Below are 14,174 nucleotides of genomic sequence, written 5' to 3'. Positions count from 1 at the left end.
GATGCAGCCACTCTGGAGAACAGTATGGAGGTTCCCTAAGAAACTAAAAACAGAGCTAGCATATGATCCTGCAATCCCACTCCTGGGCATATACCTGTACAAAAACATGGTCTGGAAGGATACATGCACCCCCAACGTTCATTGCAGCGCTGTTTACAATAGCCGAGACATGGAAGCAAACTAAATGTCCATTAACAGAAGAATGGATAAAGAAGATGTGGTACATATATACAATGGATTATTACTCAGCCATTAAATAGAATGAAATAATGCCATTTGCAGCAACATGGATGGACCTAGAGATTGTCATACTGAGCGAAGTAAGTCAGACAGAGAAAGAGAAATATAGTATGATATTGCTTATATGCAGAATCTAAAAAAAAAAAAATGATACAAATGAACTTATTTACAAAACAGAAACAGACTTGTAGACTTAGAGAAGGAACTTATGCTTACCAAGGGGGGAAGAATGGGGAAGGAGGAATACTTAGGGAGTTTGGGATTTCCATGTACACACTGCTGTATTTAAAATGGATAACCAACAAGGACCTACTGTATAGCACAGGGAACTCTGTTCAATATTCTGTAACAACCTAATTGGGAAAAGAATTCAAAACAGAATAGATACATGTATAACTGAATCACTTTGTTGTATACCTGAAACTAACACAGCATTGTTAATCAACTATACTCCAATATAAAATAAAATGTTAAAAAAATATATCCTGTGATAAACCATAATGGAAAGGAATATGAAAAAGAATGTATATGTATGTATAACTGAATCACTTTGCTGTGTAGTAGAAATTAACACAACATTGTAAATCAACTATACTTCAATAAAATAAAATAAAAAAATAAAGGACAAGTGGAAGCTCTGTGTTTGAACTTTGCCAGACTCTATAGGCTATGTGCCTCTTCCCTTGGCTGATTTTAATGTGTCCCTTAGCTGTAATAAACCATAACTATGAATTTAACAACTTTCAATGAGTTCTGTGAGTCCTTCTAGTGAATTACCAAAACTAAAGGTGGTCTTGGGGACTCCGAATTTGCAATTGGTGTCAAACATGAGGGCAGTCTTGTGGACTGTGCCACTGACACATGGCAAATTCATACAAGATCACATCTTTTATAATAATCCTAGGGAATGGAGTTAAGAGATAGAAAACCTAGGCTTGTTGAGGTTTAATAACTTACCAAGCTTGCTCAGACAGACAACCTCGGAGCTGGGACTCAGGAACAAATCTTCCACCTATAAAGTCCCGTGCTCTTGCCGCTGTACCACACTGCCTTTCATGATACAGCCATCTGAATATACAAATACTGCTCAATGCGAAGCTTCACAAAGGCATTATTAAGTAAAATGCTTTACCATCTGATGTAATCTCTCCTTCTTCCATGCTATCAGACATTACAACTTCCTCCTCAGTGTCTTCTTCAAAAGATGAAAGGTCACTGGTGTGGACAGAGCTAACTGTGATGTCTGTAAGTCCATCCACATCAGAATCTATCAAAGAGAAATCTTCAAGAAGGAAATATAACAGAAAATAAATCATCTTGTTATATAAGAATACACACAGCACCCAATTCCTAAATTACATTTAAATTTTTCTGGTTTAAATACTGTCAAAGAACTTCAACTTCAGAAATAATCCCTCACCATTAGTAACCAATATCAAATAAGGTACAGTTGTTTGCAGAAAATACAAAGGCAAATTATCCTGTAAAATTAATGAAACTCGTAATTCATGGTCTGAATGATATAAACAAAGGAAATTTTAAGTAAGGAACTGAAATATTTACTATGTAATATTTTAAAGACTATGAATTAAGTTGCTTGGAATAATGTATATGAATAAATTACGAGTTACAAAATAAGGTTTAGAACTTCTCTGTTCATTTACTTTGTGAATTGGTAAATTAGTATAGGAAAGAAATATACAAATGTTTATTGCTCATCTTTTAGCAAAGAGGGTATGAGTTTTCAGGCTTTTAAAACACACACATCAAATACATTTTATTAAAATTTGAAAGCAAATCTGATGTGCCCCCAATGGACACTCATTGTTCCTTAAACTGTTGTTGATTTTTCCAAATTTTTACCTTCTTTGGTCCCTTCGCTGGTTTTAGCTTTATTATTGTTTTTTTCTGAGGGAAGTTTTGAACACTCTACTTCTTTATCCTTTGCTTGTTTTTCATCTTTTACTTTTTGGACATCTTCACTCCTCTTTGAGTGATCAAATTTCTTTTCAGTCTTTTCCTTCTTTTCTTTCTTTCTTTCTCCCTTTTCATTGCTATCTGGCTTCTTTTCACCTTTGTCTGTTGATTTACTTTTTTGGTCACTGCTTTCTTGTTGAACATCCTTATTTAGCAGAACTGAACTATTACTTTCTTTTATGTGATTTTTAATTTCTTCAACTGGACAAGGGAGATCACTAAATTCTTCAGACTTAGGGACTGTTTCCGGTCCTTCCCCTGCAGAGTCAGGTGTAGATTTTTCTTTATCAGCCGTGTCCTCTGAAGTTCTCTCTTTCTCAACAGTAGTCTCAGTGCTTGGTTGAGATGGGAGTTTTTTGGATATTCTCTCACTGGTCTTTGCATTTGACATTTCTGTCGAAGCCCTGGCAGCACTAGCTTCTTGGTTAAGAGAAGTGATGGTTTCCAAGATTGACATGGCATCACTGGCCACATTCGCACTGGCCCCAGGGGCAGGGACACCTTCGAGGTAAAGACATGTTTTAGAATAAATTTATGCAGAAGGTAAACCCCTCTGCTGAATCAAGGCCACTTGCCACTGTCATCTTCACATGACACATCACCTTTAGACTTTCAGGTACTGGTGCTAGTACTTAACACATTCTAAATTCTCTACCTCTGTAATACAGTATATTAGGAAAGGCACCAGCAAATGTGATACTAGTCTAGTTCTCAGAAAAAGGATGTGTTTTCTAATTATTTTAATTATTCCCTCTATTGAAACACACACACACACACACACACACACACACACACAGTACATTACTAAAATGCTCATCATTAAAAAAAAAATGTTATGCCAGTTGAAGAATCTGGGTAATAATTAAAATAAATATAATTTCACTAGAGTAGCCAAATAGATAAATGTTTTAAAGAACTAAATACCCCTAACTTGATACTCAGTTCAAGAATGAAAGCAATGGAACTGACCAAGAGTAAAAGCAAAGCACCTTGTGTAACGATGGAAGAGTCTGGTTTCTCATCATCGGGGGCTGTGCTGCCACCTGTTTCCTCTTTGTGATTTAGCGTGGCCAAAAACTCATGCACAGCTTTCTCCACTTGAGGTCTGAATGTGTGGTTAATCTTTGGATCCACAACCTGAGAAATAATTCTGTCAATACCAGACTCCAACATTCCTGATCTGAAACACAGGGTAATTTACAGAAAGGTGAAAAAGATAATACTACATTATTTGCATTAATTACTTTTAAGTAAAGCCATATCTATTACATATATGTTCAACCTTAAATTGCCTCCAATCCATTCACTTGGAATATACAGAAAGAATACACAAAAGAAAATACGTTTCACAATACAGTGGCATTTAATACATCATACTGCAAAAAAATATGTAAACTCCCCACCACTGTGTCACCAGTGGCAATACTAAGGCAGACAGAACAAAAACAAAACAAAATACCCTTAGAACTAGACACAGCACATTACCTAAAGACCAGGCTTGTAGGTGATGCTTATCTTACCTCAAACATGCCCATGGCTTATCTCACTAAATGACCTTAGTGATCATTTAGTGATAGGAATAAATGGTCATTAAAGCTGAGCTCTGGGTATAAAATAAATCTATGCATTCTGCAACCTCTTTTTTTTTTTTTTTAACCAGAAAAATGTATGCCTCTTGTAAGTATTAGAGCCTCCAGGAAAACTGAAGAATATAAACAAAGTATAATTTTACCAAACTTACAAAAAAGGAAAAGAAAAAGAAAAAAAACTTTAAAAGAACAAAAGTAAAACTTAAGATTTCTGGCCTTCTTTTTATTATCTTCTTGCTATAAAAACTAAATGATGTATTCATTCAACAATTATGTTACGAGTGGCATCTACACAACAGGCACCATGCTAGCCACTGGGCCACTACAAATCAGATCTGGTCCCTGTTCTGGTGGGAGAGAGAGACACAAACAAAATACAACATGATAGGCACTAGAACACACCATACACTGTAGGAAAAAAGTAGGATATTATTATTATTAGCTATGTCTGAGATTATTTGCGAAAGCTTTCCTAAGGAAAGCTTGATTTCCAGAGAAGAGAAGGGGAAGAAAGTGCACAAAGAAATATCATACATAAGAGACAGAGGAGCAAAAGGCACAGTAAAGTCTGAAACGTGCAGAAAATCACAAAGGTGTCTGAGCAAAATAAGATGACATGAATTTATCTGAAGAAACACACTTCCACCTTGTCCCTTTCTAACAAAGAACTTGAGGAGTCACAGTTCCCTGGATAGAGTTGGGAGAGTGGGGTGCTGGTCTTCTGCAGCTCCGAGGCCTCAGGCTCTCCCTGCATAGTGGGTGAGGTGTCTCTCCTTATACTTTGCAATGCTATTTCTGAGTGCAGCGCTGTCTGGAGTGCAGGATGGCTGTGATTTTCATTTCCTGAGGCACCTCGCAGGCCTGGGATACTATAATTCCACTTATGTGGGCCATAGAGAAAAATGAGTCAACACTGCCCAAAGTAGGTAACCTGCTTACTAAAGTTCTAAGATATAATACAAAAAACAAAAAAAAAGCAAATCCTGAAAACATTGTTGTTACATCTTAGAGGTGTCTTTAAAATGTAGCAGGTGGAAAAGAAGCAATGACAAGCAATCTGAAAAATGTTTTGATTTAAGGCACAAGCACAAAGGCACAAAATAAAAAATAAAACCCACCCACCTCCAAATTACTGCTTCAGTCTCTTTCCCTGATGCCTATGTTCTGGTCCCTGGTGTACTTTAGTCTACTCTCACTCAGAGGTCAGCTCTGATCTTAAAAATGTGTATGTATAGCTGATTCACTTTGTTATACAGCAGAAACTAACACAGCATTGTAAAGCAATTATACTCCAATGAAGATGTTAAAGGAAAAACAAAAACGGAAGCCAGTGCTAGCGACCACATTGCTCTTCGTGGGCTCACTTCATTGAGGTGTGGCCAGAGCTGCCTCACCAGAGGAAGAAGAAGCCACACTTCTAGGTTCAAGGGCAAAGCCAAAATGCCAGCAGCTGGCACTGTCTTGGTTAAAGCTACTTCCTTGTCTTCCTTTTAAACACTGTACAGTTAAGGTCATTATTTCTGAGCTCCCTAGTATTTTTAGGTTTTGTTGTATAAACGAATGCATAAACAGAATAAAATAAAACTTTTTTCCGCCTATTGAGTTGGCAGACTGGCTATTAAACTGAACCATCCAAAATTGCTGATATTAGACTATTTTGTCCTACAAAAATGGCAATTGTAGACGGTTCAATCTAAGAGTCAACTGAGTATTTCTCAAAGTATATGTAAGAAAAACTGTCTGACATTGTATTTATAGGTGATAGTCCATCCCTTATACCATTAGTTAGATACAACTAGTCTTTTAAGAAACTTTAACATGTTATTTAAGAGACATAAATTTACTAATGGAATTTAAATAAGAGAACAGTTCTATTAAAAATAAATAACAGAGCTAGAAGAAAATATACAGATATCCCAGTAAGAGCAATGCCTATATTACCCAAGAGACAGCTATTTCCCCTGTTCTAAAACGTCTCTAGAGGAGAGTCCTCATCACCCATAGGTGGACTGCTCTAGTGTTAATTGCTGACAGTCACAAGAACCCTCTACTGATGTGTCCAGCAATCCCTCACCAAACAAGATTCTGTGAAAACAATGCCTTATATTGGTACAACAACAATTTTAAGTGCTTGATTTTACATGGGCACGATTGAGTTTAGTTCCCTTTGAAGAACAAAATAAATGACTGCTTCTCTACTTTATAGGTTCTGTATGCTAAGGAGTAAATTCCAGGAAATTTGCCTTCCATTTAGTCTCTCAATATATGGAAAAAAATAAAAAAGGATCCAAGACTCTACCCTTGCGCTTTTAAAGCAATGTTTTCCTTTGAGAGAGGGAAGCAGATATGCAAATTGTTGCCTGACAGTGCTCGGCAAGTGTGGACAGTGTCAGTAAGCTTCCCTCCCCCATCCCACCCTTAGCCTCCCATCCCCCTACTATTTTGGTTATTGTTCTCCTGAAGGTCTGGAAGTGAGTAGCCACCCCCACCCCAGGCCTGCCACCCAACAGGAAAGGCTTTGACTTTTTCCCAAAAGGTATTATTATGCAGCCCTCTAATGGCATCTTTCATCTTACCTGGATTCTTTTATAGGTTCCTGAACATCCTTTAAAATGCAGACAACAAAGCTATTGTCAAATTTCCCTCTTCTCTTATTTACTAGGACACAGAGTCTGAGCCCCCAGGCTCCTAGTATCTAGTATTACCTGTGGCTAAATGGGTCTTTGAGTCAGAGTGTAAAGTTTTATTTGTGGGGCTTCCTGTGGGTGGAACTATCAATGGAGTAGCACACTAGGTAGGTGTGCAAGGTTCCTGAGGGACAAGAGGGAATTAAGAGGTAACAGCTATAGGGACTTCCCTGGTGGAGCAGTGGTTAAGAGTCCACCTGCCAATGCAGGGGACATGGATTTGATCCCTGGTCTGGGAGGATCTCACAAGCTGTGGAGCAGCTGAGCACGTGTGCCACAACTACTGAAGTCCGTGCACCTAAAGCCCGTGCTCTGAAACAAGAGAAGCCATCACAATGAGAAGCCCGCACGTCGCAAGGAAGAGTAACCCCCGCTCGCCGCAACTAGATAAAGTCCACGCGCAGCAACGAAGACCCAACACAGCCAAAAATAAATTAAATAAATAAATAAATAAATAAATAAAAGATGTAACAGCTGTAAAAACATTTGTCTAACTGTTTAAAAGCCACATTTCGTAAATATTTGTCAAGGCAGGGAGACTAAGGCAGTTTTTAAACAATGTAGTCACGTTTTTGGGGTGTGAAGCAGGGAGAGAGGGTCCAAGTCTTCTTGTCTTGGCAAATACTTATATTCAAGAACAAGATAATATTGTTAATCTGCTTTTGGGGGTATAAATATGATTTTTTTAGGTCCCTCTAACCATTCCAGCTTTTCACTCTCTTTATGTTTACCAAAAAATGACTCCGACATGTCTAAATGCACTTCTCCCACCTTTTTTGGATATGTCATCATTAAAAAGCACAGGTAAAATCACAGTAAAATGCAAGTAAAAAGACAAAAGAAAAGGAGAGGGGCAATATTAGAACACAGAGGACACAGCCTCAAATCAGGGGAAAATGTTTTAATCTCAGTGACCTTTAACGTCTTTATTTGTAAATCAGGCATAATAAACCCTGCTCTTTTAGGGCCAAGAGAATAACTGTGAATGTAACTGTATAGGATATATTTACCTATCTGGCATTAACCATCTATTCATATCATATCTAGAGGGTTTTTTTTTTTTGAAGTCACGCTGTCATTCCCTTCCCTCAATATTTCCAAAGGTCTACAGGAGAAATCAGACTGTTAAATTTATGGGGGAAATGTGAAGTGATTAGCACCTACTCTAAAATCACACTGTATCATAATATAAAGTAGCCACACCAAACTTGACAAAATTATCACCAGGTGAACAAACTTCTGCACAATGTCTCTGCTTTCAGGCAAAGTATATGGTGACATTCTCAAGCCCTTGTAGAAACTCTGCAATTCTGAGGCTTACTTGAGCACTTGCTGTCGAATATTGTTTCTTAGCTGGTTCTTATTGAGGTGCGGACTCCACGTATGAGTTGCTAAGTGGTTTGCAACAAAGTTGTCAACACGTTGTCTCAGATTCTGATAGGCAGGCTAGAAAGAAAGAAGAAAAAAGACATAAATGTTAAAAATCTCCATTGTTATACAATATCGATAGTCTCAGGAATTTGAGTATCTTTAACAGTGTTAAACATTTCTTAGATTACAGTGTCAATGTGGCAACAAAGTTTCACAGCTTATGACAATCCTGCTTTAGGATAATTTCAGAGTCATTCAAATACCATTTATTTTGTCTAAGACAATATGTTTGGAGATGAGGAATACAAAGAAGACAGACATACCTTCTATTTACAGACAAGGGACTAGAAAATAAGATACCAGTAAGTGTTACTGTTAGATGATTTGGAGCAAAGAAAGGGAGAAGAGCAGAGAAAGTAAGCCTTCATTGAGAATGTGGCACCTGAGTTTCACAACGCAGCTGGGACCAGGAAAGGCAGGCCTTGCAGGTACACCCAACAATATAAGAGCAAGTAGGTGAGAAAATGTGGGGTCAGGAGCATTAGGGAGCCCCCCACATTGTTAAATCCAATTTGGATGGAGAAGAGACTATAAGAAAAAAAAAAAAAGCAGAGAAATGTAGTTGGAGACAGAGCTTGGGGCCAGGGCCTAGAAGGATCTGGGGACCTGTATACGAAGTCTGGAATTATGGGATAGAGAACGGGAACCCACAACACATATAAGCAGAGTGATATGTGATAGCTGAGCTTTCTGATGAAAACTTTCTGATAAATTAAAAGCTTTCTGATAAAGCTTTTAATCTTCCTACGGTGAAAGAGTAAACAGACACAAAATATACTCAGGAAAGGATGCAATGACTACAATAATAAAGGTCTGAACTGGGGTGGCAAAAACAGGCTGAAAGACATGGATTCAAGAGAAATTATGAAGTGGCAACCACTGGAGCTAGGCATTAAGTTTGATGTAGGTCACCAGTTCGTAACTGGAAGCAATTGTTGCCCCCCTCCCTCCCGGGGTGGGGGGGGACATCAGGCAACGTCTGGAGACATTTTTGATTCTCACAACTAAGGGGAGCTGCTTCTGGCATCCAGAGTGTCGAGGGCAGGGATGCTGCTGAATATCCTACAGTGCACAGGACAGACCCCCACACAAAGAACTATCCAGCCCAAAATGTCAGCTGTGCTAGAGCTGAGCACTCCTGACATAAGGGAAGCAGGAGAGAGGACACATACTATGTCATCTCATCCTAAAAGGATGCTGCCTAGAAGGAATATTTGACCACTCAGTCAGGACTGCATGCTTCGTTCCTCCAAGCTGTCCCCCACATGTCATGCTGTTTATATCTTTCTTTTATGTGGCTCTTAACGTAGATGAGTTTGAGTGTTCCGAATGATTTTAAGCAAAACTGTACAGCCTCGTCTTCTGCTATTTGCTCCCTTACCCTTCAAAGCTAATTCTCTAGTGATAAGTTCTCATGCCTTCAATCTTGTACACCTACCATTCTTTCTCCCTGTCCATTTGGCAAATTTCTCACTTTTGGAGTTCACCCAAGTCTGTGAAGTCATCCTGACACCCAAGGTAGGCTTCCGTGGCCCTTCTCCCACGTACCAACTATCTCCTATACATACTGTCGTTCAAGTAATTCTTGTGTTGTACTATATTTTGAGGAGAGGGGGAATATTTATCTCCCTACTGAAATGTAAGCCTGTTCCTTCCACTCTTTCAATCTTTGTTTCCACACACCTTTCCAACTGCTAGGCAGATAAGCAACTGAAAAGTCATTGTCAGGTGAGATGACTGGGTAACTATCTAGGTAGCACAGATGATAAAGATTTTATCCCTCTGTGACACCCCTTCATCTCTTCCAATTTCCAGACTTTTGCTAATACCTATGTTCAATCCTACCAAAAATGGTCTCACGAATATTTTTCATGTTATTCTCCATTTATCCAAAACCAATGTGAATGAAAATTAATTTTCTCCCCAATGATTCTAAAACATAATTCTTCTTTGCAGTATTCCCAAATCTCAGAAAGTTAGGATCAAATATCACAACAAATTTAGCACTCTAGTTGCCCCACAAAACAAGCTTCAATCTGAACTATAACAGGTAATTCTCCTGGTTGCTAAGTTCTACTTTAGGTTAAAAGCCTAGTGACTAGAGAAATATTTTAGATTCCATTACTCTTCTGGGAATAGCTATCTATCTCTTCTTCCTTCTCCAGTGCTCCGGGTCAAAAGCCTTGATGTCCTCCTTGCTTCCTTCCTCCCTTTCTCTTCCACCCCTCTTCCAAAACCATCAGCAAATCCTGTCAGCATTAGCATCAAAAAACAGCCAGAACCTGACCACTTCCCTCCTGCTTCACTGCTACCACTCTGGTCCAGAGCATTCTCATCTCCTTTCTAGATTATTGTTGCTGACCTCCCTGAGCTACCTTGTTTATCTGAAGTCTGTTTTCCACAGTGCAGCTAGTGCCAATCTTCTAAAATTAGGGTAACCATATTAATTTATTGTCCAAACCAGATCATGACTGGGTGCAAAGGGGACACTGTTAATAATTATACGAGGTCAAGCTATCTAAAATGAAAGTCAGATCATGTCCTTCTTCTGCTCAACTCCTGCCAGTGGCTTCTCAGCTCCAGTAAGCGCCAAACTCTTACAAAGGCTTCCAAGGCCAGACAGATCTGTGAAGGGAGGGAGGGAGGGAGGGGCAATTCTACCTCTCCTCCTGTCACTTTCTCCCTCAGTAGGTTCTGCTTTAGGCCTTCCACACTTGCTGTGGTCTCCACCTGGAACCCTCAGCCCTGATAGCTGGACAGCTCCTTCAGTTATGGCTCAAATGTCATCTCATTGAAATCTTCCCTGAACAACTTACTCAAAACACATCAGCAATCCTTTCCACCCTCATCCTGCTTTCTTTCTTCCAAAGAATCTCTCACATATTATTTATTGTCTGTTTCTCTCTGCTGGGATTCAAGCTCCATATAAGCAGACACTTTGTGTTCACTGCTATATCCCTGGCACCTAAAACAATGCCTGGTACATAATAAGTATTTGTTGGGTGAATAAACTTATATACTTCTGTCTTCTATTTTCCTTTTGAATCTAAAAAGAAATAGACAATAATCATAAGTGACCAGGAGCCATTTATAACTGAGAAAGTATCCAAAAATTGGCCTTTACCACCTGGGGTGAAAGGTGCCATATTTACTTGGTCAGTGAGCTCCCTGCCTGGGACAGAAAGATGGGCCTCTCTTGATTTTCCCTCCTCATACTCTACTCAGTGCAAAGGGGTCAGAACGGCTTTGTAACCTCTCAGCTTGCTCCAGGGGTCTGGGAACTGGTAGTCTACAGCAGAGGAGCCTCACCATTAGCTGGATCTTATGGCTGCATGTTAATGTAAACATATGCATTTTCCCTAGTTTTCATTAGACTGTCAAAGCCCTGAGCTTCCCTCCTTCCCGCCCAAGAACTGTTTTAAGACTCCACTTTGAGAGGATCTGGCAGGGATATTACAGATACAGCAATAACACTCAGTGGGGATGGGGATGAAGAAAAAGTTGAGCCTTAGACATTGCAGCCCCCTCGCCCCCACCACCAGCATATTAAATTTTCAATCTGCATACACAATAACACACAGATTTGTAGGTTTCTGAGAACAGCAAAGTGAAATTTCTACTTGCTGGATACAAATAACCAGCTTTATTTAGTTGGGTAACATTTACTTGGCCATGTCCTTTGAAAGGAAGGAAGGGAAGAAGGGAGGGAGGAAGGAAGGAAGGGGCAATAGGCATTATTTTCAAAAAGGTGGTTGTGCATATTCTCTAAAAGTGAGAAAACTACATATCGATACTTCCTACATAGATAAATATCCCCAAGTAAACTGAATTTTCTGTGGTGCTGAAACTCTGACAACTCAAAAAAGGCACATTCCATTTCTGGTCTACAAGGTGGGCCAGAGTTTTTAAAAGGGAAGATGTTCCCACATGTCAGGAAGGTTTTCCCAGAGAAGATAAAGGAATTGTGCGCAGTTCACCACAAAGCATTTTTCTCAAAGAAACGAGGTTCTTTAGAACAGCTGAACACACTATGAGAAAACCCTCACCCCATCAAAACTCTAAAAGCAGTGAACCAAACCAGACCTAAGGAAAAAAAAAAAAGAAAACAATTGTTTCCAACAGAAGCTTCCTCCTTCACTTGCTTCCAGACCCTACTGGGTTTCCATTCACCTCACTGAGTGCTCCTTCCTGGTGTCCTCTACTCATCCCTTGCAGAACCAGCTAAGTTCACCTGTTCCTGCTAATGCTCCTTTCACTTTGACATTTGGTATAAAATCCCTTCCCCTTCCTAGCCCCTAACTCTTTTTGTACAGGGAACCACCGTGCTGACCTTTCCCTTCTACCACTTACTCTTCGGAACTCACTATTTTGTCCAGTCCTTCTTCCACTTCACTATCTGCTGCCCCCTCTCCTCCATCCTTTCCTCAGTTTTCTCTGCTCCTCACCCCTCACCCTACCTCCCTTCTCACTTTAGAGAAGTGACTTGGCCTAAGCTACCTAAATCAGTCATCGGTAGAAACAAAAGTCCTGATCTCCCCAGCTCTGCCTCTTCACCCCTGCACCCCTCACAAAGTCCAGCAATGCACACTGCAAATAACTTGATTCATTACCACTTAGTAATTTCTGCAAAGGACAAAGATATGATCCTTGCCAGAAATCTTCGAGAGAAGGCAAAAATAACTTGGATACAAAGTAAACGTGGCGGGGGGGGGGGGGGGAATCAGAGATGAAAGCACAGTTAACGTTAATGTTTCCAAAAGAGTCTCCAAAAGAACAGTGACTCCGTCTTGCTCACCTCTACATTCCCAGCACCTAAGCAGTGCCTGGCACGTTGGAGGTGCTTAACGCTAGTCTGTTAAACGAATGAAAGGCTAAGCGAATGAATGAACACAGCGTGCCCTGCACAGTGCCGGGCACAAAGCAGCAGCTCAGAGAGGAAGCGGCTGCACAGGGAGCTCGGCGGGAGATGCGCCTCAGAGGGGCCTCGGCAGGGGAAGCCAAGGCGCCGCCGGCCCATCGACGGATGTGGAAGACTGCCCATCAAGACGGCCCGCGGGTCCTCCCCTGTCCCCGCACGCCCGCAGCACCTCGCGCCCCGAACCTTGGTGTCCACGTCGGCCAGGCAGTCCCTGCGGAACTGATCGAAGAGCCCTTGACTTTTGAGGTGGTTCACGATCATGGCAACGAGCTGCGGGTCCCCGACGCCGGCCCCCGCGCCGCCCGCCCCGCCCGTGCCCGGGCCAGCCCCGGGGCCGGGCGGCGGCGGCGGCGGCTGCGGCTGCGGCGGGGGAGGCGGCGGCGCGGGAGGAGGCGGCTGAGGCTGCGGGTTGGTGGCCATGGCGGTCTGGACCGGGGAGGGCGCGGGCCCGGGCGGCCGGCGCTCCTGGCAGGCGGCGGCTGCACAGGTCCCGCCGCCTGAGGTAAGCCAACGGGATGTTGTTACGGAACCAGCGGATCCAGGGCAACCCCGGAAGTGAAAGGGAACCGGGGGAAGGGAGGAAAAGGCGGTGACAATAGCAACGAAGGTCCGGCTACGGGGGCCGCGAGGGGCCAGTTACAGCAGCCTCCGACTGCGGGCGCCCTCGCAAGGCTGGGCTGTGTGGCAAGCGGCGGCGGGCGGCGGGCGGCGGGCGGCGGTCTCTGCGCGCGGGTCTTAGGTCTGGAATCCAGGGCAGTCGGGCGTTTGACTCACGCGCCCCCCAGGACCTGAGGGCCGACTGGGCGCCGGCTAGCACCTGGCCGGGGCGGGGGAGCGAAACGTTGACCGTTGGTTGGTTACAACCGCGGTGGCGTTTAGGCCTGACGCTGTTGCTCCTGATTCACGGAGCAGTCGAGATCCATAGACGTTCGCATCCGTAGACATGCGACCCGTTGGTAGAACTGCTTAGTCCAAACTCTCCCAGCCCTCTTCTTTCTCAGTCTGTGATCCTGCCCATTTTTCTTCCAGGCAGGTAGCTCCAGGGGCCTCCTGTCTCTCCTCCCCGTCCCATCCCGTTTTCTCTTGAGCGTCCCGTTGCTCTCCGAGTGTGCCTGTGATCTAGAACCCGATCCCTCCAGCACCTCCTTCCTATCCGTGAAGACAAACCGCCAGGCTTTTAGTTTTTAGGGTGTTGCTGTTGATTAGTTTGATCGATAAGTAATGCTTGCTTATATAGCACGCACTAGGAGCCAGGCGTGGCGTTTAGAGCTTTCTATGTGCATTAATTCACCCAGTCTTTGGAACAGCGCTAAACTGGGTCTTATTATCACT

The 14,174-nt window shown here is 42.1% G+C and overlaps 1 protein-coding gene across 3 annotated transcripts in view; it reads right to left on the bottom strand.

Annotated features, from left to right (window-relative positions):
* Window positions 1-13,262, bottom strand: part of BOD1L1 (biorientation of chromosomes in cell division 1 like 1) — a gene marked incomplete at its 5' end in the record, with an annotated part of 55,585 nt that extends 42,323 nt beyond the window's left edge. For all 3 annotated transcript variants that reach the window (XM_082652888.1, XM_082652889.1, XM_082652890.1), the window contains 5 exons: window positions 1,373-1,522; window positions 2,104-2,718; window positions 3,207-3,397; window positions 7,815-7,939; window positions 13,026-13,262. In XM_082652888.1, the coding sequence (XP_082509014.1) occupies window positions 1,373-1,522; window positions 2,104-2,718; window positions 3,207-3,397; window positions 7,815-7,939; window positions 13,026-13,262 (1,318 nt within the window). The remainder of the gene's footprint in view (window positions 1-1,372; window positions 1,523-2,103; window positions 2,719-3,206; window positions 3,398-7,814; window positions 7,940-13,025) is intronic.
* Between the last annotated feature and the right edge of the window lie 912 nt (window positions 13,263-14,174).

The sequence above is a fragment of the Grampus griseus genome (assembly GCF_964374135.1).
Source record: "Grampus griseus genome assembly, chromosome: 4".
In the NCBI taxonomy this organism is placed as follows: Eukaryota; Metazoa; Chordata; class Mammalia; order Artiodactyla; family Delphinidae; genus Grampus; species Grampus griseus.
This window is presented reverse-complemented; position numbering and strand designations above follow the sequence as displayed.